At 51.2% G+C, this 22,076-nt stretch overlaps 1 protein-coding gene across 1 annotated transcript in view; it reads right to left on the reverse strand.

The window, feature by feature from the left end:
- MOGAT2 (monoacylglycerol O-acyltransferase 2) overlaps nucleotides 1-22,076 on the reverse strand; it is a 44,539-nt gene that overhangs the window by 17,614 nt on the left and 4,849 nt on the right. The window contains exon 2 of the mRNA XM_065414994.1: nucleotides 16,474-16,652. Coding sequence (XP_065271066.1) covers nucleotides 16,474-16,652 — 179 coding nt within the window. The remainder of the gene's footprint in view (nucleotides 1-16,473; nucleotides 16,653-22,076) is intronic.

Consider the following 22,076-nt stretch of genomic DNA (forward strand, 5'->3'; position numbering starts at 1 on the left):
TTAGCAATGTTTGATCATCTCTGTGTCAATGTGAGCTTTGGTTGATATTTTAATGGCAAGGCATGTCAGTGATGTGATAACAAGGGGGGAGCTAGCTGAATTAGAATGCCTGGGCAGGGTGCTAGACTGTAACTGAGAGAAGACCTGGGTTCAAGACCCTGCTCTACCACAGACTGCCTGCGTGATCTTGGGCAAGTCACTTAGGCTTGGTCTACACTTACCCCCCAAGTCGAAGTAAGGTACGCAAATTCAGCTACGCGGTAGTTAGTGAATAACGTAGCTGAATTCGACATACCTTACTTCGAACTTACCGCGGTTCAGACGCGGTCCACACGCAGCAGGCAGGCTCCCCGTCGACTCCGCGGTACTCCTCTCGTCTAGCTGGAGTACCGCAGTCGACGGCGAGCACTTCCTGGTTCGATTTATCGCGTCCACACCAGACGCGATAAATCGAACCCGGAACTTCGATTGCCAGCCGTCGAACTACCGCGGTAGTGTAGACATACCCTTAGTCTTACTCTGCCTTAGTTTCCCTCTTTATACAATGGGGATAATAGCTGTGCCCTACCTCACAGGGGTGCTATAATGAGGATAAATATATTAAAAGAGCAGGAGCCACCTTGGTACTATAGCAAGAGGGGGCCATAGATACATTTATTAACAATAGGCAGTTTATAGGCTGAGGTCAGTGATTTATCTGCAAATAGGCTTCAGTGTCGATACATTCTGCTCATTAGTCATGCATATAGGGGGCTAATTGAGGGGGCCAGGAGGGAATTTATTTATTCCACAGTTGTGCATTCCTCTGAGGCAGCTCGTACTGGCTGCTGTTGGAGCCAGGATCCTGGCCTGGATGAGCCACAGATCTGAGCCAGCATAGGCAGGAAGGAATGGTTTGCATGGGCTGTTCAAGAGCCGTCCCCCAAGACTACTACTTCAAATATTTGCTCTTTGTAATTCACTCTGTGGCTGGTCACCTATGTCACATGACATTGTTTAGTCTCCCGGATTGGATGGCTCCCAAAGAGGCTTCTAGCTGGCCACATAACTCCTACCAGTAAATAGGCGTTTACATGAGTATTCAGTCGGGATCGGGCTTCCTGCACCCTCCTCCCTGCGCAGGAGAGGAATGGTGACTCTGAGCCGCCCTTAGTTCTCTGGGCTCCCCCTGGAGTGATGCAGCGACGCACTGCCCCTAAATCAGGGCAGATTTCCAAGTTACCATGTGGCCTAGAGAGATTGGGGCCTATGCCAGTGAAACAGAAAGAACTGAGAGAGATGACTTTGTGCCACTGGACTTTGTGTAACCCCATGTTCCCTTTTTTCTTCTCCTACCAATAAATGAAAAACAAAGTGAATGGCCAAGGCTGTTAGAAATTTAAAAGTTCATGGTTAACTTCACAGGCAACTGTATAATTTGCAAATAATGCCGCCCTTTTATCCAGCTCGTGATGAAGGGTCCTGATTTATGTAAAGAATTCCTGGGTGTGTTTGTTTTCAATCAAAGTAGTTTGTGCATCGGTCAGAGCCCGAAAAATCCAGCAGCGCCTCAGGGCCACAGTTCTGTTAAGTAACCCTAGTCATGGTTTCTGCATAACCAATGGAATGAGCAAGATGCAGGCCGGAAAGTCCTGAATCGCAGCTTTACAACGTTACACTGTGTTATCTGAAGACACATGGGCTAGATTTTGCTCACAGTTACACCAGTGACAATCCAGAGTGACGCCACTTACAGTGGTGGCCTTTCAGAGTTTGCCAATCGTAGGGTTACCATTCGTCCGGATTCCCCCGGACATGTCCGGCTTTTTGAGCTAAAAATAGCGTCCGGGGGGAATTTGTAAATGTCCGGACTTCCCCCCCATGCAGAGTGCGCGCGGCTAACAGGGCAGCCGGCCGGATGGTGCCACTTACATGGGGCTCCGACAGCCAGAGAAAGCCCCTCCTCCGCTTCTTCCTCCTCTCCCCTGCAGCTGAGATCACTCCCTCCCTGCATCCGCAGATCGCCTCCGGCAGTCTGGAGCTCCTCCCCCGCTCCTCCTCCCCTGCTGCCCAGCCTGCCGGGACGAGCGGCACGGTAAAGGGACCAGGGGGTCGGAGAAGGGGCAGGAAGGTTCTGGAGGGGGCAGTCAAGAGACGGGGAGGGTCGAGAGTTCGGGGGGGAGGCTTTCTGGGGGTGTGTGTGGATAAGGTTTTGGGCAGTCAGGGTACAGGTAGGGGGTAGGGTCCTAGGGGGGCAGTTAGGGGACAAGGAACAGGGAGGCTTAGGTAGGGGGTGGGGTTCTGGAGGGCAGTTAGGAGCAGGGGTCCCAGGAGGGGTAGTCAGGGGACAAGGAGCGAGGGGGGGGGGGTTGGGAGTTCTGGGGGGGGGCTGTCAGGGGGCAGGGGTGGGGAGAGGGATCGGAGCAGTCAGGGGACATGGAGCAGAGGGGTTTAGATGGGTCGGGAGTTCTGGGGGGGGGGCTGTCAGGGGGTGGGGAGTGGTTGGATGGGGCGTGGGAGTCCCAGGGGTCTGTCTGGGGGTGGGGGTGTGGATAAGGGTTGGGGCAGTCAGGGTACAGGTAGGGGGTAGAGTCCTAGGGGGCCAGTTAGGATGGGGGGAGGGTCTCAGGAGGGGGCAGTCAGGGGACAAGAGGCAGGGAGGCTTAGGTAGGGGTGGAGTCCTGGGGGGCAGTTAGGGGCAGGGGTCCCAGGAGGGGGCAGTCAGGGGACAAGGAGTGGGGGGAGGGTTGGGGGTTCTGAGTGGGGCGGGAAGTGGGAGGGAGTGAAAGGGGCAGGGGTGGGGCTAGGGCAGGACGGGGGCAGGGCTAGGGTGGGGCTCCTCCTGTCCTCTTTTTTGCTTGCTGAAATATGGTAACCCTACCAATCGCTTTAGATAAATAGGTGCTGGCAGTTAGATAACCTCAGTATTTGCAGTACTCGAGATATTTCCTCTAGTAAGTAGCAGGAAATAGAAAGGGATGCTGTATATACTGAGGTAAACTTTTCTATCTGTCCCGAGTACTTCAGTGGGGTTACTCTGTAGTACCTGATACCAGAACCTGAAGACAAGAATTTAACAGGTGGATTTGCTCCTCATACGGTAGCTGATTACAAAAGAGCCCATGGTTCCTGTGGTTTGCATCAGTTCTGCTCTGGTTCTGACAGGGTTTCCATTTTCTCCCCCTGCTTTCTGGGCTTAACGGCTTGTTCTTGTCTAATTGTGTCAGGATGAAACCAGGTAACAATCAATTTGGAGGTGGGTTTCGTTTGTTTGTTTACAAGAAATTGCTGTATGGGGGCAAGGTTCAGGCTGATAGGCCTAAAGTTAAATCTCACCGGGCTTGACTGAGCCCTGGGATGTTCTGGCTTCTGCACTTTGACAGGGCCTTTCCCTATAAGATCTCAAAGCATTAATTTTGCAAGGCAGGTAAGTGTTATCACCCCTGCACTTACAGAGGGGCTGCAGAACAAGAGGTGAAGTGACATGGCTTCCCAGCAAGCTAGTGCCAGAGCTTGATATAGAACCCAGGGGTTGACGTCTAGTCTCTCACTGTGACCCCCAGACAATAGCGCTTCCTAATAGATGGCCCGCAGCGTGAGTGGGGCGGGTGTGTGGGGGTGAGAGTGGATGGGTGTGGAAGGGAAGGGGCTGTGTGAAGGGACAGGAGAGGAACGCTGAGTGGGGGATGGCCAGCGGTAGTTAGCAAGTGCCCATTGAACCCACTGGTTCATTAGCAAAGAGTGAAGCCGACTGCAGGTTAAGCTGAACAAGTGGAACTCTATTAAACCCTGTGCCCTGCTCTAGTCTGTCCACCTGGCCGAGGTGCTTCCAGAGCCACTTCCTGTTCCCCTGGTCCTAACAGCCCTTCTGGGGAACATGGGCCCTCTGACTCCAGCTCCCCTGGCCCTGATCATGATACGCTCATCAGGGCCTCGCCCAGCTCCTTAGTGGCCCATTGCCGCTACCTCCCTCATTCAAAACCTGCCAGCCCCACGCCCTACAGACGGCAGCAACTGCACATAAGGGGTCTGGGTTGCCATGCAAGAGTTTTCTGTGCACCCTGCTGACTTTCAGGTTTATTTTTCTCTGCTTCCTTCTCTCCCCTCTCTAAGAAGTTCTCCTAAACTCACCAGGATATGCACACTGCCTGCTGGCCTGTTCGCAGGAGCCTGGGAGCTCCCAGAGCCCTCGCTTACAGAATTGTCCGTTGTTTTTTAAGTTTCAGAGTAGCAGCCGTGTTAGTCTGTATCCGCAAAAAGAACAGGAGTACTTGTGGCACCTTAGAGACTAACAAATTTATTAGAGCATAAGCTTTTGTGGGCTACAACCCACTTCTTCGGATGCATATAGAGTGAAACATATATTGTGGAGATATATATACACACCCATACAGAGAGCATGAACAGGTGGGAGTTGTCTTACCAACTCTGAGAGGCCAATTAAGTAAGAGAAAAAAAACTTTTGAAGTGATAATCAAGATGGCTCAGTACAGACAGTTTGATAAGAAGCAAGTGTGAAAATACTTACAAGGGGAGATAGATTCAATGTTTGTAATGTCACACCTTGGTAACTCTGCTAGCATGATACCAGCAGGGGGGGAGCTCTTACAGTGATGGATCTGTCACAAGCCCATGTTCACAAGCCTGAAGCTTGCAGTGGAAAAACTGCACAGCCAGTTAATTACCTGCAGGCAAGTCGCTAGCTGCATATGATGAGTTAACTTCACTCAGACGCCAAGAAAATGGATACAAGCACCAGCCCTCCCCTCCTTTCTCCCGCAGCAACAAACATGCTCCGAGATCATAGCTCAGCTTTAGAGGACATTTTAAATAGCTTCCTAAAATAACAGAGGGCAGAGCAAATCGGCAGCTTTTTTTCACCTTCTGACCCACAGAAACGGAAGGTTTGCCATGTCAGGTTTGCTGCTGGGCTAGGGGAGGATTAGAAGCCATGTTTAATCCTCCAGGAGCAACTAATCCTTTCGTGTTAAATGAACTGATTGTACACGAACACTGCAGTGGGGTGAAGACGCCAGCCTGTGCCGCTTCTCTGGGGCTCGATTGAGGAGCAAAGACCAGATCCATTTGTTTCAGTAAATTAGATTGGTAATGCTCAGCCGGCTAGCTATTTGGGTATCCATCACCTAGCCAACCGCACAGAGATAATACTGAGCACTTACGCTGTACAGTGCTCGCCCTCCGCCCTCCGGAGATTGCAGAGCTCTTCGCAAAGCAAAGGAAGGCTCAGTCTCCCCCCTACCGTATCGATGGAGGGACAGAGAGACCTGCGAAGCCTAGGTAGCAAGTCAATGGCAGAAGCGGACATAGCACCCAACTCTCCTGAAGTCAAGGCCCAGACCTGCCTTGCTCCCACTAGATATTACAAGTAGAGAAGCTGCTTGTACCATGGTGTAATGTTACTGCTCTACAATACCGTGAAGCACCTGAACGCTTTCCTTCCAAGCCCTGCCTGGCGGAATCATAGAATATCAGGGTTGGAAGGGGCCTGAGGAGGTCATCTAGTCCAACCGCCTGTTCAAAGCAGGACCAATCCCCAACTATATATTTTTCTCCCAGATCCCTAAATGGCCCCCTCAAGGACTGAACTCATAACCCTGGGTTTAGCAGGCCAGTGTTCAAACCACTGAGCTATCCCTCCCCCCACATGGTTCTGGCTGCCTTTGCTCCCAGAGCGCAGTGGTTCTCTTTAGATATATGTGTGCTGTTCAGGTTGGCTTCTTTCTTTGACACGCAACACCTTGTGTTTCTAAAGAGACTCCCCTGACCCCAGGCCAACATTTCCTGCAGTGACTAGTGATCGATTTCAAATGCCTTAAACAGGAGCCTGATTTCCAAATGCTCCAGGCTTTGCTAAACCTTTATGCAGAGAAATCACTCGTCACTCCCCATAATCATGGCCTTAGTCTGTGCAAAAACCTGCCTGTATCACTTGGAGTCTGCGTTCCCCTCCCTTTGCTTTCTTTTTGTCAGACTGTGAGCTCTTTGGGGCAGGGGACTCTTGCTTAACATTTTCATAGAATCATAGGGTTGGAAGGGACCTCAGGAGGTCATCTAGTCCAACCCCCTGCTCAAAGCAGGACCAATCCCCAACTATATTTCCCTCCCCTCCCCCCCAGATCCCTAAATGGCCCCCTTAAGGATTGAATAACAACCCTGGGTTTAGCAGGCCAATGCTCAAACCACTGAGCTATCCCTCCCCCCTCATGCCCGTTGCCTAGTAAAATGGGGCCCCAGTCAGTGGCTCCTATAGTATAAATAAGAAAAGCCTCTTGTTCCAGTTCTCTTCCCTGTGTCCTGGGCAAGTCTCCTAGCCTTTAGGCCTTGGTTATCTCCATCAGGGTAATAACACTGCCCTGCTTCAAGCAGGAGTCATGATCCATGTTTCCAAAGGGCTTTCAAGCCATAAGGCCTTAATTGTTGTTTCTGCTATTGACAGCAGAGTGCTAAGTGTTTGTGTGGCTGAGGAGCATGGCCCTGAAGCATGGCTGTATGGAGCAGGAAGGTTTTGGGGGAGTCCACTGTTTTCCCAGCTCTTCCTCTGCTCAGCAGAGTGAGCTGTATTGCGTGCGCTTTGTTGCTTTGCAGCACCACCCAGTGGCGCTCTAGAGAACAGCAGCATTGCTTTGGAGGAAACTCTCGGGGTCCTGATTCTGATCTCTCATTCACTGGTATGAATCAGGGACTGATCTCCCCAGTCCAGTACAGTTACACCTGTGCGAATGTAACTGAGGTGTGTGGCCTTCTGGCCTTGCAGTTACTACTGCAATGGAGCAATGTCTGGAGAGGTGAGCAGGGGCTTAAGTTGGAAAATGGTGGCTCAGATGAAGAGACTGTGGAAACCCCATTGGGCCCATGGGGTAACCACCAGCCCAGAGTCTATGCTTGTGTGCAGAAGAGGGATGGGTTCCTTTGGCATACGCCCTGGTTTGGTGCAGGTACAGGGGCTGCCTGGACTTTGACATTTGAGGTCCTCATGAAGCAATACAAGGACATGTGGGAGCTGGCTGTCTTCAGGTGCCTGTGGGTCGATCTGCTGGAAAGCACCATTGGTGGGGATCAGGAAGGCTTGCAGCAGAGGGGAAGTGAGATCTCCTTGTAGGAGGCTGGGATTCTTCCTCGGGGTGTGTCCCACTCTGCCCTGCTGCTGTTGGAATTCCTCCCTGGCATCCCCCGGTACACTCAACATACCAGACATCCAGTCGTTCCACGCCACTGGTTTCTGACCCGACTCTCCTGTTTGGGGTGGGACAGAGTGTGCTCCATTTCGGCCAATCTCCAGCCCCCTCTCCCAGCAGGAAATCTGGATCCAGGAGAGGCCTCTGGAAGGTGAGAGTTGGGTGGGGGCTGATGCCATGAAGTGGCTGAGTCCCTCGTCCACATGTGAGCGGGGAGTTCCAGACACAGATATCAGGGGGACGATCCAGGCCTCATTGCTGGCACAGATAGAAAACCATCCCCCAGATGGTTGTGGAAACACAAGCTTGCACCCAGTTTGCCCTGGTGTAAATGCAGTGTTGCCAACTCTCCTGGGATATGTGGTGCTTTTATTAAAGCCCAGGGATCCTGTCATTAGGTGAGACTCTCAACTCGGCTCTAATTTTAAAAACAAAGTACGTTTCTAGCCTTGTGTTTATGGAAAAAAGCTTGAGAATGCGATCTGAGTACCTCCTATTGGACCAGGTACCAGAAGGCAAAGAAAAACAACTCAACATCTATCATTTTTAAAAATCTCAATGACAGCACAAGGTGCAGGACAACTGGGAGCCAGGCCCATAGGGCGATTCAAAACATTAGTGTCCAATTCCCCTCACTACCTTATCCAGCCGTGGCACCCTCTAAACAATCCATTCCCCTCCTGGGTGTTTACTAGGGTTACCATATTTAAAAAATAAAAAAAGAGGACACTCCACGGGTCCTGGCCCCGCCCCTTTCCCCCCCGCCCCCGCCCCAACTCCGCCCCTTCCCCAAAGTCCCCGCCCTAACTCCCCCTCCTCCCTCCCAGCCACGTGAAAAGGGCTGCCCGAGCGCTACCGGCTTCATGGTTTGCCGGGCAGCCTCCAGACCCTGCGCCCCCGGCCGGCGCTTCCCCAGCGCAGCTGGAGCCCGGGAGGGGAAGCGCCCAGCCGGGGGTGCAGGGTCTGGAGGCTGCCCGGCAAACCATGAATCCGGTAGCGCTCGGGCTTCGGGCAGCCCCCATGCCTCCGGACCCTGCGCCCCCGGCCGGACACTTCCCCTCCCGGGCTCCAGCTGCTCTGCTCCTCCCCTGACTCAGACTTCGGCTCTGTTTAAGAGCCAAGCTGCCCGAGCCAGCGCTACCGGCTTCGGGCAGCCCCCATGCCTCCGGACCCTGCGCCGCCGGAGCAGAGCAGCTGGAGCCCGGGAAGGGAAGTGCCCGGCCGGCGGCTGGGGTCCGGAGGCAAGGGGGCTGCCCAAAGCTGGTAGCGCTGGCTCGGGCAGCTTGGCTCTTAAACAGAGCCGAAGTCTGAGTCAGGGGAGGAGCAGAGCAGCCGCGGGAGAGGAAGTGCCCGGCCGGTATTTTTCCCGGACATGTTCGGCTTTTTGGCAATTCCCCCCGGACGGGGGTTTGATTGCCGAAAAGCCGGACATGTCCGGGAAAAACCAGACGTATGGTAACCCTATGTTTACAGGCTTCCCATATTTTGAGGCAGCTATATCACCCATTAGCCAAACGACTCATATGTATTTCTTTCAATAGTTCCTCTGAGGGCTTTTCCTTCCAGCCCCTTAATCATATCGGTGGTTCTCTATACAACCACTCTGCATTTTGTTTGCATCTCATAGACTCATAGACTCATAGATTTTAAGGTCAGAAGGGACCATTGTGGTCATCTAGTCTGACCTCCCGCATGATGCAGGCCACAAAAGCTGACCCACCCACTTTCCCTTAACTCAGCTGTTGAAGTCTCCAGATCGTGATATAAAGACTTCAAGTCGCAGAGAATCCTCCAGCTTGCGACCCCTGCCCTATGCTGCGGAGGAAGGCGAAAAACCTCCAGGGCCTCTGCCAATCTACCCTGGAGGAAAATTCCTTCCCGACCCCAAATATGGCGATCAGTAGAACCCCGAGCATACAGGCAAGAATCTCCAGCCGGACCCTCATTTTACCAGCGATGGCACGTTATTGCCTAATTGACTAAAATCACGTTATCCCATCAAACCATTCCCTCCATGAACTTATCTAGCCTAATCTTGAAGCCAGGGAGGTCTTTCGCCCCCACCGTTTCCCTCGGAAGGCTGTTCCAAAATTTCACCCCTCTGACGGTTAGAAACCTTCGTCTAATTTCAAGCCTAAACTTCCCCACGGCCAGTTTATATCCATTCGTTCTCGTGTCCACATTAGTACTGAGCTGAAATAATTCCTCTCCCTCCCTGGTATTTATCCCTCTGATATATTTAAAGAGAGCAATCATATCCCCCCTCAGCCTTCTTTTGGTTAGGCTAAACAAACCGAGCTCCTCGAGTCTCCTTTCATAGGAAAGGTTTTCCATTCCTCGGATCATCCTAGTGGCCCTTCTCTGTACCCGTTCCAGTTTGAGTTCGTCCTTTTTAAACATAGGAGAACAGAACTGCACACAGTACTCCAAATGAGGTCTCACCAGCGCCTTGTATAACGGAAGCAGCACCTCCTTGTCCCTACTAGAAATACCTCGCCTAACGCATCCCAAGATCGCATTCGCTTTTTTCACAGCCACGTCACATTGCCGACTCATAGTCATCCTGCGATCAACCAGGACTCCGAGGTCCTTCTCCTCCTCCGTCACTTCCTGGCATTGGTGCTGAAATGCTGCGCTGCGGTAAAACTTAGCTGCCAGGCTCCTTCTTCTGCTCATACGCAGCAGCATCTCTTTCCTGCTGGCAGATTTAGACCTCTCTGCAGCTGCTCAGCCTTCCACCTTTTGTCAATCAGACCCCGGGATGGAATAAAAAATAAGCAGACGTACTGACTGTCTGGAGCGTCGCGGAGAGGTATTATTAAGCCAGATTAGCTGTTTCTGCATGTATTTAAGAGAAGCAAATTGGACTTTATAATCCATTATAAAAGGCAATATTTTGGGGGGAGAATGTGCAAATACAACAGGTCCTTCCTCCCCAATGCCCAAGAGGAAATAGAAAGCACCTCAAAACTACTTCTGTCTGATGGTTGTTGACTGTGTGTCAACAGGTGAAGCAGAAATCAAATGCAGCAAGCCTAACCCATTTTAGCACAGTGTGTGTCCCACTGTTTACTCATGGCTGGCTCACTAGAGGATAACAGCCTATTACTGCTACCAGCTAATGGAGTTGGCCCCTTAGCTTAAGTGATAGAGGCATGTGTAGAAGGTCTTGAGTTCAAATTCAGCTGATGACCTGTACAGCAAGTCATGATGCTTTGGAATTATATAGCATCTTCCAGATTAGTTAATTTAATCACTACAAGCCCTTAGTGTGGGAAGCATTTACCTCCATGTAGAGATGGGTAACTTGTGGCACAGTGCCTTACAGAAAAATCTTGTAGAACTTAATAGGTTTTTTTAAGCCATGTAATAGGATTTAATATAGCTGTGTCTCTCTGCTGTAGGATTCTATAGGATAGTGTCAGAGAGTGAGCTGGCCCTTTAAGAGGGGTTCAAGGTCAAGCACTGGTCCTGTTCCTGAGTCAGCTCAGAGCCAAGGCATTCTGGGAGTTGTAGTTCAGAGGGACTATGGGAGTTGTAGGCTGGGCAGTGATGCATCCTTGAAAAAGGGGGCAGGGATATATAAGAGCTGTCTTTTAAAGTCAAAGAAGAGACAAGATTTATTTTGGGATCTCCTACCTGAAGGGAGTGGGACCTACTGCTGGATTTCTCTATGCAAGGGGCCTGGGAAGAGGCCTAAGTGGACAGTCAAAGGGCTCTGGAAGATGGGTGGTGTCTTGCTCTAGAAAACCAGAGAGACCTGGAGAGAATGGGAGCTGCTGGTGGTTCTCAACCATAAGGCCCTGGACCAAGTCCAGTGTCAAAGCCTGCCTGCGCTGAGCTACAAAGGGCTTGGATTCTTACTTGTTCTGGAAGAGGAATTGTTGGGCTTGGCTGGAACACTAACCTTCCCAGCCTTGAAGGGGAAACTGAGGTAGCAGCCGTGTTATAGTGAAGAGAAGATAAGTTGTCTATCTTAAAGACACTTTATAGACAAGTTAGCATGTCCTACTGTCTGTAAAGATTGAGAGTAATTTCTGTGCAACTCCACTGGTAATTCCTGTTAAACTCTGGGCCGTCTGTACACTAACCACACTTACAGGATGGGTGGCCTCCTTCCTAGAAGCAGTAACTCCGAAAAAAAGATTTGGGGAGGGAAGGGTGGAGAGAGGAAGGGGTTATGGTAGATGATCAGGGGAACATGAGCTGTGGCCAAAAGGGCTAATGTGATCCTTGGCGGTATACATAGGGAATCTCATGTAGGAATAGGGAGGTTATGTTAGTTCTGTGTCTGGCACTGATGAGACCCGCTACTGGAATGCCATGTTCCGTTCTGGTGTCTGCAGTTCATGAAGGATACTGCAAAATTGGAAAGGGCTCAGAGAAGAACCGTAAAAACGATGACAGGGTTGGAAAACGTGCCTTGGACTTAAGGAACTCACTGTATTAGCCCAGCAAAGTGAAGGTTAAAGGGTGACTTGAGCAGTCTGTAAGTATCTATGTGTGGGGAATGGAAATTTGATAATACAGGATTCTTCCATCAGCAGAGAAAGGTATAACATGGTCCAATGGCTGGACAGACATGGACTAGAAATAAGCTGCAGTGTTTTTAGCAGTGAATGTCACTGACCATTGGAACAGGCTACCAAGGGCTGGTGTGGAATCTCTAGCAGTGGCAATTTTAAAATCAAGATTGGATGTGGTTCTGAAAGATCTGTTCTGGATGCTTTCCCCAGGGAAGTTCTCAGACCTATGTTAGACAGGCGGGCAGACCAGAGGATCACTGGGGTCCCTTCTGGCTTTATAATTTATGAATCTACAAATTCTATAGGACTTAAGTTTTTTCTGTTTAGTGAACTCCACAGGATATTTTCCTCTTCCTCCCACAGGGATCACCAGCCAATGCCTTCCCCCACAACCGGACCAGGGCCATCTAAAGGTAGGGGTGGGAAAGGAAGATTTGGAGACTGAACAGGCTGGCCACCTCCTGAGTGCTCCCTCATGGCCGGGGGTAGCTCTGCCTCAGTTTCCCCTCTTCATAGCCCCTTTAAAACATGCCACACACACACTTAGCTTCAGCAACACCCCTCCCTGTGGGTGGATTTATTAACCTGACAAACCATTCAGACTAAAAGTTCTCAAGTCCCTGCTCCCTGTCTTCCTGCTGGGGGGTCTCCCAGACCTTCCCTGCCTGGAGCCTCTTCCCTGAAAACTCCCAGCAGCCAGTGACACTGCTTGTTCCTCCCTGAGAATCCCCCTCTCTGCAGCTCCCTGCTGCTCTTCATAGGAGAAGCAGTTCCACCAGACCCAGCGGGTTCTACTCATTAAACACCACACCCCAGCCTGGGTGTGGTAGGAAGGGCTAACTGAAGGGGCTGGCCAGCTCCAGGCCTCTGGCCTGTAAAGAGGCATGCCACCCTGTTCCAGGGACTTGCTCTTAGATGGTGGGAGAGAACTTGGAGCTCTTGGGGGCCGGACCAAATGCCTGCTGAAATCAATGGAAAGACTCTTGTTGATTTCAGTGGGCCCTTGGTGAGGGTGGGTGGCTTGCCAGGAGGGAGGAAGGGGACTCACAAATCTAGTAGCTGTGTGAATGTGCTGACCCAGACTCACCTTTGGTATGACTCCGACTTCAGTGACACATGTCTCCCTTCTGTCCCTGTTTGTCGAAGGCATCGGACCTCGAGCCCAGAAGTGACGCAAATATTTCACGGCCCTTTACTGGGAATTCTTGCATTCTAAATCAAATTCTGATACTGACTCCTTATGTGACCGTAAAGTGACGCAACTCCTCCGTGCCTCAGTTTCCCCACTTAATGATGGCATAGTTGCCTATTGCACGGTGGTCTTGTGAGAGTCAATCAGCTAATGTCTGTACAGCGTTTTAACAACAGCATTTATGTAGCCGTGCGCAAGCATTATGGTTGCTGACAATATTAATCCTTCCCAGTCCAGACCTCTGCAGCACTGACTGTTCCTTGTCCCCAGCATAAATATCTCTCTTGCAGCCTCTGCTCCTTCCTATCACAGAGGGATCCCTAACGTCTACGGTGCCACTGGGCGCTTGGATTCAAAGGCATCGTTAATTCTGATCGCTGCACCCAGGGGAAATGTAACGTACAATGGGCATCAGGAGAGCAATTTCAGAAAGGCTTAAAATGTTGTCTTAAAGATGAGCATGGCTGCTGTAATGCAGCAGGATGCAGGGGAGATCCAGTAGCCCTTTGCAATGGGGACTCTTAAAAACTCTCTGGTCTAGTGTTTAGAGCCAGATGCGGCTCTGCTGGAATGGGGCTCAAGGAGACTTGCTGCTCGCCAAAGCAGCGATTGTCTTTTTATTCTTGTTTATACCGGGCCTAGCACAATGGGGCCCCTAGATACTACTGAAGTGCAAATAATAAGTAATTGTCTTACCACTTTAGTAGTGTTGATAGGACTTAACGAGGAGTGGAGGCTGGTCTGTTAAAGAATTGTTGGGAAAAATGATACAAGCTCACAGGAAAGTGTCCAGTAGTTAGAACAGGCGACTGTACATTGAGACTTGAAGAACTTATTTTTGGATCTACTTCTGGCTTGCTGTATGACTACAGGTTAGTCCCGCTGTACCTCATTATCCCCATTTCACAGATAGGCAAGAACTGCAGATTTCCTATTACATTGTCTGCTGAAGGCTTCATACAGCCTTGTAGAATTGTCACTTTGAAGCAGCCCAGGCACAAAATCAACCCATCCCCCTCCCTCGTTGCTGTCATGATGATGGTAATGAAAAAACAAATGAGATTTCACTTGCCTACAAAATATTACTCAACCCTGACACATGGGCAAATAACACTCTGCAAAGCTGGCTGGCTTAATTAACTAATGTACATGAATGAGCACCGGCTCCTAGCCAAGCAACAGTGGGGCATCTGGGTTGGTGGAGTAGGGGGAGGGGCAAATTGGGGAACTTCATCCCCTGGAAAATGCTGGAATACCAGATGGTGTCCTGCATTCTGGAATATTTTAAAAACACAAAAAAACCCCAAACGTGCCTACAAACCCATAAAGTGCCTCTCTGGCTCCCACGTGCAAGTGCGGACGAGGGGCAGCTTGGTAGGGTAGCCAGCTGTATTCTGTTGCTGTAGGAATAGCAAGGCCCCCAAACACCTGCACGTATTTGCCATCAGCTGCCTGCAGACTCATCCTAAGACCGCTCTGAGTAAAATGAGCAGTACTGGCTGGGACCTGTTGTCTCCATGGGCTGCACCTCCTTAAGGAGGCGCTGACTCAGCAAAGTATGTACTGTGCTCTAAACCTGTGCTAAAGTGCTTTGCTGAGTTGAGGCCTAAAAGATGAGGGTGGCCACAGGCTGCATCTTGTAACACCAGGACTGCACGGATTATTTAACGGCAGATGTCCCAAATGAAGCAGGTGTAACATAAGCATCCACCTTTTCCCCCCACTGGCTCCAAATCAAAACCCACCTGTGAGTTCTGGCCAAACCGAGACCCTGGGTTGTCTTCTGCCCACCCCTAATCTCTGCACCGATTTAATCTTATTACTTGCAGTGCTGCACTTCCCTTTCACTTCTCTCACAGGAAGAAGCAGCCGCGGTGTGCGTGTCCTTGGCACTTCAGAAGTGCACTAAATACATGCTCTTGCAGAGAAATCTTCCTTGTAGACCCAACGCAGGGCTGCTCACCACTGCTGTCACAGGGGTGCGGTATCTGCATGCCAGTGACCAAGGTCCATGCATGACAGGCTCATGTATTGCAGGACACACTTCCACCATTGTTGCCCTAGGCCGGGTTCCCCAGTTCCTTTAATAACTCAGGGTATCTTTCATTCAAAAACACTGGAGATCAAGTTTCTCTTCCCCCATGAAGCCTTAGAAGGATGGCAGCCCCACTACGCCTATTCTGTACCTAAAGGGAGAACAAAAACTTGGCGGTAGAGGGCTCTTCAGTCTAGCACACAAAGGTGTGAAGAGATCCAGTGGCTGGAAGCTGATGCTAGACAACCTCCGACTAGAAATAAGGGGCAGTTTGTGAACAGTGAAGGTTGTTAACCACTGGAACAACTTGCCAAAGGTTGTGGCAGATTCTCCGTCACTGGCAACTTTTTAAAAAATTCAACATTGGATGTCTTTCTAGAAGGTAAATTCTAATTCAGGGAAGTCCTTTGGCCAGGAGATCCAACTTGATGATCACACTGGTCCCTTTTGGCCTTGGAATCTATGGAAAACTCCCTCCCAGTTAATGTTTGCCCCATGGCCCTCCCTCTCTGAGCTCCTGACAGCCCATCTGTGTGAAGTGTTCCGCCTGTAGGACCCTCGCTGTGTCAATCTTCTCTATTGTACTTAGCGGTAGTATCTGTCTGCCTCCCAGGCTAACAGGCTGCCGTGGTGAGGCCTGTAGTAGTGGACTTCTGGAGGCTCTGGCTTTGGTTCTTGGGAGTGCTGATTGGGAGTTTAGCAGCTCTCAGAGAGGCAGGTCTTGCGGCCTGACCTAAAGATGCTCAGATTCCAGCCTAGTTTGGTCTCACTCCAGAGCAGAATCCCTAACTCTCCATAATATGTTGCTTTGTACTGCACCAGCTTATGCCTGGAGACTGCAAGCGCTCTGAAGCCAGCCCTCTAATGGGTTCTGCACATGCACGGTGTGCCACGTGCACTCAGGGTGCTATATGGCCACCAGTAAAACAAAACGCCAGTTAGGATTTAAAATGTACACCCGGCCCTGAAGCTGCGGGCTAAAGTCTCGACTTAAAGCCAGTTAATTTCCAGCCGGCTACTTATCTGTAAATTGCTCTAAGCACAGGACCTAGGAGCCAGGAACTCTTGAGTTCAAGTCCAATCTCAGCTCCTGACTTGCTGTGTAACTTTGCTTAGCGTCACTGGTTCTTCAGCTTCCTTAAAAGTGCTCAGATACCACAGAGGGTGCCGGACAAGAATCTAAACACATCTGGATGGAAAATGGGGAGACTATTTCCCCACCTCCCAAGGTGTAGTGAAACTGAAGAGGTAGGCGTCTAAAGCCAGATTTATTTAGCATCTGAAAATGCTGGGCTAAACAACTGTTACAAGGTCAAGCAATAGGTCTTTTACCCTCTGCTCTAATCTCTAGCCCAACCTTCCCTCCAGGCTGTGAAAGACAAAGCAGTAAAATCTAGTGCTGACTTATTCGGTCCAGTGCTAGGATCCCTTGGCCCCTCTTCAGGGCTGTAAGAGCCTGATCCAATGCCCATAGAACAAAATGGGAGTTCCTTCCCACAGACTCCAGTGGGAACTGGATTAGACCCTACCTTTGGTTGCACTTACGGTGACGGGGAAATAGTTCCTCATGTGTCTCCAGATGACGCTGTTCCTGATGCAGTGAATCCGTCGCCCACCTTTGCTTGGCGTGTCCCAGTCCAGAAGCCACCACGTTGCATACAGGACGCTGACCAGCCAAAAGCGAGTGAAGAAGAGGCCGATGAAGAGAACTATGCAGCACTGTGCTGAGATAAAAACAGGGCAGTCAATGGGCAACCCAGGCTTGGCTGGGGTCAAGAGGTGAAAGAACTTACTCAGAAATATCATCGCTTCCAAGGCAGTTGCACCTCTGACCCCCATTGTTGCCTTCTTGAGGTCACCTCAGTCAGATCTCAGGCTTCTAGCCATCACCTTTTGCAGGGCAAAGTCCTGGGATTGAAGAGTCCTAGGGATTTAGCTGCTATCCACTGTGATCTCATTAGAAGGCCTGACTTTATGGCAGCACCTGCAGTTCTGGTAGGGCCAATGACAGAGTTCACCAGTGACTAGCCAGCATTCATAAAGCAAGGTACTACTTATTCAGAACAAAAGCGTTACAGAAAGAACATACCTTAAAAACAATAAACCGCTTGTGTGCATGCTCACTAGACAATACCCGTCTGCCAGGTGGAGACCCTGGTAGGTTTCAATGTCCTCACTGCTTAGGTCATTGCTTGCTAGGCTTCGCCAACAAGGTCAAACCAGTCCATGCAATTTCCCCCAGGCAGGGAGGGTTCTCCAGCCTTAATTTCTCTGCCCCCTAAGTGACTTTTAGTTCATGCAGGAATCTCCTACAACTCCCCCATGGAGCTAGAATACAATCCCTAGCCCACAGAGATACGTACGTTTATGAAGTTGATATAATAGCCTCTGAATATTCCATGTGTCCCTAACAGCTGCCGCTCCCCTACAGTCTGTCTTAGGGTGACCAGATGTCCTGATTTTATAGGGACAGTCCCAATTTTTGGGTCTTTTTCTTATATAGGCTCCTATTACCCCACATCCCCATCCCAATTTTTCACACTTGCTGTCTGGCCACCCTAGTCTGTCTGCATGTGGAAGGGGGGCTGCCCTTAATAAAGCTGACTTCCACCTCCCACTATTTTCAATGACATTGAACATGAAGCCAGGCCCACAGGCCACATGGCTGCCAACCATCAGGGGTTGGGCGGGACACAGGGACTGTGAGGAGCAGGGGAGATGCTCTCAAAGGTGCATAGGGAGAGTGACAGGGATCAGGAGGCAAATTTAAGGGGTGTAGGGGCAGGAGGCGGGAGTGAAAGGGGGGTTGCAGACTGGGAGGGAGGGACGACGAGGGGAGTGGAAGGGGGAGTTTGAGAGGAGGGGGAGGGAGGGGAGTGGAAGGGGGGTTTGAGAGGAGGGATGGTGAGGGGAGTGGGAAGCGGGGGTTCAAGAGGAGGGGGAGGGAGGGGTGGCAAGGGGAGTGGAAGGGGGTTTGAGAAGAGGGGGAGGGAGGGGTGGGGAGGGGAGTGGAAGGGGGGTTTGAGAGGAGGGGGAGGGAGGCAGGGGAGTGGAAGTGGGGTTCCAAAGGGGGAGGAAAGGAGGGGTGGGGTGGGGAGTGGAAGGGGGGTTCGAGAGGAGGGGGAGAGAGGAGTGGGGGAGGGAAGTGGAAGGGGGGTTTGAGAGGGGGAGAGAGGAGTGGGGGAGGAGAGTGGAAGGGGGGTTCGAGAGGAGGGGGAGAGAGGAGTGGGGGAGGGGAGTGGAAGGGGGGTTCGAGAGGAGGGGGAGAGGGGAGTGGAAGGGGGGTTCGAGAGGAGGGGGAGAGAGAAGTGGGGGAGGGGAGTGGAAGGGGGGTTCGAGAGGAGGGGAGAAAGGAGTGGGGGAGGAGAGTGGAAGGCGGGTTCGAGAGGAGGGGGAGAGAGGGGAGGGGGAGGGGAGTGGAAGGGGGGTTCGAGAGGAGGGGGAGAGAGGAGTGGGGGAGGGGAGTGGAAGGAGGGTTCGAGAGGGGGAGAGAGGAGTGGGGGAGGAGAGTGGAAGGCGGGTTCGAGAGGAGGGGGAGAGAGGAGGGGGAGAGGGGAGTGGAAGGGGGGTTCGAGAGGAGGGGGAGAGAGGAATGGGGGAGGGGAGTGGAAGGGGGGTTCGAGAGGAGGGGGAGAGAGGAATGGGGGAGGGGAGTGGAAGGGGGGTTCGAGAGGAGGGGGAGAGAGGAGTGGAAGGGGGGTTCGAGAGGAGGGGGAGAGGGGAGTGGAAGGGGGGTTCGAGAGGAGGGGGAGAGAGAAGTGGGGGAGGGGAGTGGAAGGGGGGTTCGAGAGGAGGGGAGAAAGGAGTGGGGGAGGAGAGTGGAAGGGGGGTTTGAGAGGAGGGGGAGAGACGAGTGGAAGGGGGGTTCTAGAGGAGGGGGAGGGGAGTGGAAGGGGGGTTCGAGAGGAGGGGAGAGAGGAGTGGGGGAGGGGAGTGGAAGGGGGTCCAGAGGAGGAGTGGGGAGGGGAGTGGATGGGGGGCGGTGTTCCAGAGGACAAGAAGGGGGGAGAGTAGTAATGAAATGCTAAACTGTATTAAACTTTTCACCCACTAGGTGGTGCTGAGTGTAAAACACCTTATTTAAGCTACCCTCAGCCAACAGCCATACCTGGCAGCGCATGAACGGATCTTATGAGGAACACATCTGGTGTGTATAAGCAAGCTCAGCAGCCAGTCTGTATCTGGTACAGAAGTATGTGACAGCATACGGTGGGGGAGGGGGGTCTGGAACAAGGGGAGAGGGTTCTGGACTGGGGGAGGCAGGGTGAAGGCTGGGGGGCAGGTTTGGAGCAGTGGGGCAGAGTCTTGGGCAAAAGAGTGGGGGGATGGGGTGGGGCGGCCTGGGAAGTGTAAAAGGCTAAGCCAATCCCTTATTGTCTTTGCTGTGATACTCCATGAATGATACTCATATTAAAGGATCAGAGGGGTAGGTGTGTTAGTCTGGATCTGTAAAATGTGACAAAGAGTCCTGTGGCACCTTATAGACTAACAAAAATAACAGGAGTACTTGTAGGTTGTAGCCCACGAAAGCTTATGCTCTAATAAATTTGTTAGTCTCTAAGGTGCCACAAGTACTCCTGTTATTTTTGCGGATACAGACTAACACGGCTGCTACTCTGAAACCTGTTATAGACTAACAGACGTATTGGAGCATAAGCTTTCATGGGTGAATACCCACTTCTTCAGATGAATGTAGTGGAAATTTCCAGAGGCAGGTATAAATATGCAGGCAAGAATCAGTCTAGAGATAACGAGGTTAGTTCAGTCAGGGAGGATGAGGCCCTCTTCTAGCAGTTGAGGTGTGCACACATAGTAGTGGTGTCCAAACTGTGGGATGCGCCCCCCAGGGGGGAGGTGACGGAATGTTTGTGGGGGCGGGGAGGGAGCACCCCCCTGCTCTGCCCCCAGTCCCACTCTGCCCCCAGCCCAGCTCTGCCCTCATTCCCTCTCTGCTCCTTGGCCGGCCAACTCCACCTCTAGCCTCAGCTCCTCCCCCATCCCCAATTCTGCCCTCTGCTCTGCTGTCAGCCCAAACTCCTCTGCTGAGCCAACTGTGTCGTAATGGGGGGGGGGGGGTAGAGATTCCATTAATGGTAAGGGGGGAGGAGGGCATGACAGGGAAACCACTGCCATAGTGAGATGCAGAGGGCTGTAGGATATGGAGCTGCTGGACTTAATCACATGAAGTTGTTGGCTGCTTACTGCCCATACAAAAGCCTCCAATGAAAACCTAGTATTGAAAGTTACACCATTGTAGCCAGGGATCTGGCCCTTTACTGTGCAAGCATTGTCTAGCAATTAAAAAGTTCAGAGACTCGGGGGAGACCCTCACCCCTGATCTGGCTCCTCTATGCCTGGTAAAAAGGCTGGAGTGGCAAAAGGGGGCCATAAAAGCTCCATACCATGCCAGAGGAGGATGCCCTGGTGCAGAGATTGTGGATGCGCTCACATAAGGCTTCCCTATGTACCAAGGCAGGGTCTCGGATGGGACTGTGCTTGGGCCAGCTAGCCTATCCCGCTGCTCTTGCTGCCACGGTGACACTGCTGTTTTTAGTGTGCTGGTGCAGGGCTGTTCTCAAGCTGAACATGACGCCTTCCAGCTCCAGTGTAGACACAGCCCAAGAGGCATAGAACACAATCTCACCCCTGGGGGTCTAGTCTTGACTCTGCTACTGACTCACTCTGCGACCTTGGGCAAGTCCCATAACCCCTCAGGCTAATGGAGGTATTGATGCTTATCTGCATGATCAAGGAGAGGGACAAGGTGGTTGTGCCTTAAGATAGAAGGTGCTATAGAAATGTCTGCTATAGCATGGATATACACCTCTACCTCGATATAACGCTGTCCTCAGGAGCCAAATCTTACCGCGTTATAGGTGAAACCGTGTTATATCGAACTTGCTTTGATCCACCGGAGTGCGCAGCCCTGTCCCCCCGGAGCACTGCTTTACCGCATTATATCCGAATTTGTGTTATATCGGGTCGCGTTATATCGAGGTAGAGGTGTATATAAACACAGGGCTAGATCTTGCTGAGCATTTTCTTTTTGCACCTACAGTTGAGCCTAGATTATTTTATAGGCAGTGTGGCAGTGGGGGCTCCCAATATACTTTAAGTTGCAAGGTAATGGTTGTCTAATTTGGATTATATGAAGCACAGATAGAAGCCCAATGATCAAGGAATACCCTGTCTCCACAGCAAGAACAAGAGCTATTAATGCACTATGTAGGAATCGCAGCCTCAACTGGCTATTGACTAGAAGGGTTTGCCTGAGGCTTCCCCTTGAGGCTGGTTATTAAGGCCCCATGGAAATTCGGAGCCTACATACATTTGAGGATCTGGGCCTAACAAACTAGAATTTACATGATGAATGGTGTCATTGGCTGAGAAGTGTGGTGGCCCCATGGGAGTCAGTGGGAAGAAGATGCCGCCCTGCAGAACCAATGAACCCCATGGATGCCATCTTGGATTCCCTCAGAATTCAGCTGATTTCTTTGGAACCTCTTGAAACATCAACAATGGCTTTTTATGGCTTTAAACAACCTCTTTGAGGAGTGAAAGCAACAAAGGTGAGAGACTCTTATGTCAATGTCAAAGGAGGGCTCATGTCCCAGAAAAACTAGCTGCCCAGATGCCAGCGGCTCCTGAAATTTTAGTATCTGTCCATTTAGACTTTAACTTGAAAGAACGGTGACTTGTGAATGGAGGCTCTTCAGATTCTGAAAGTGACATTGGTATCCGCTGGGGCTGACTCTCTGGCACTACTGCGTGAACTAAAGGAAGATCTCTCAGCAATTTAGGGCCTAAGACAACGTTTAGTAGCTCTAATCCCATCCAGTAGGGGGTGATGCACCAACACACCAGATGGCACATCACACGCTAATTACCGTAAGCATTTCTAAGGTGCCAGGTTGAAGAGCCCATTATGAAATATGTGTTCTCCTGGTAGGTACTTATAGGGTGTATTCAAGTCACCTCCTAACCTTCTCTTTGTTAAGCAAAACAGATAGGCTCAAGGAGATCCATCACTATACGGCACATTTTCTAACTCTTTAAGCATCTCGTGATTCTTCCCTACACCCTCTCCAATTTGTCGACATCCTTCTTGAATTGTGGGCAGCAGAATTGACACAGTGTTCCAGCAGCAG

Source organism: Emys orbicularis, chromosome 1 (genome assembly GCF_028017835.1).
Source record: "Emys orbicularis isolate rEmyOrb1 chromosome 1, rEmyOrb1.hap1, whole genome shotgun sequence".
In the NCBI taxonomy this organism is placed as follows: domain Eukaryota; kingdom Metazoa; phylum Chordata; order Testudines; family Emydidae; genus Emys; species Emys orbicularis.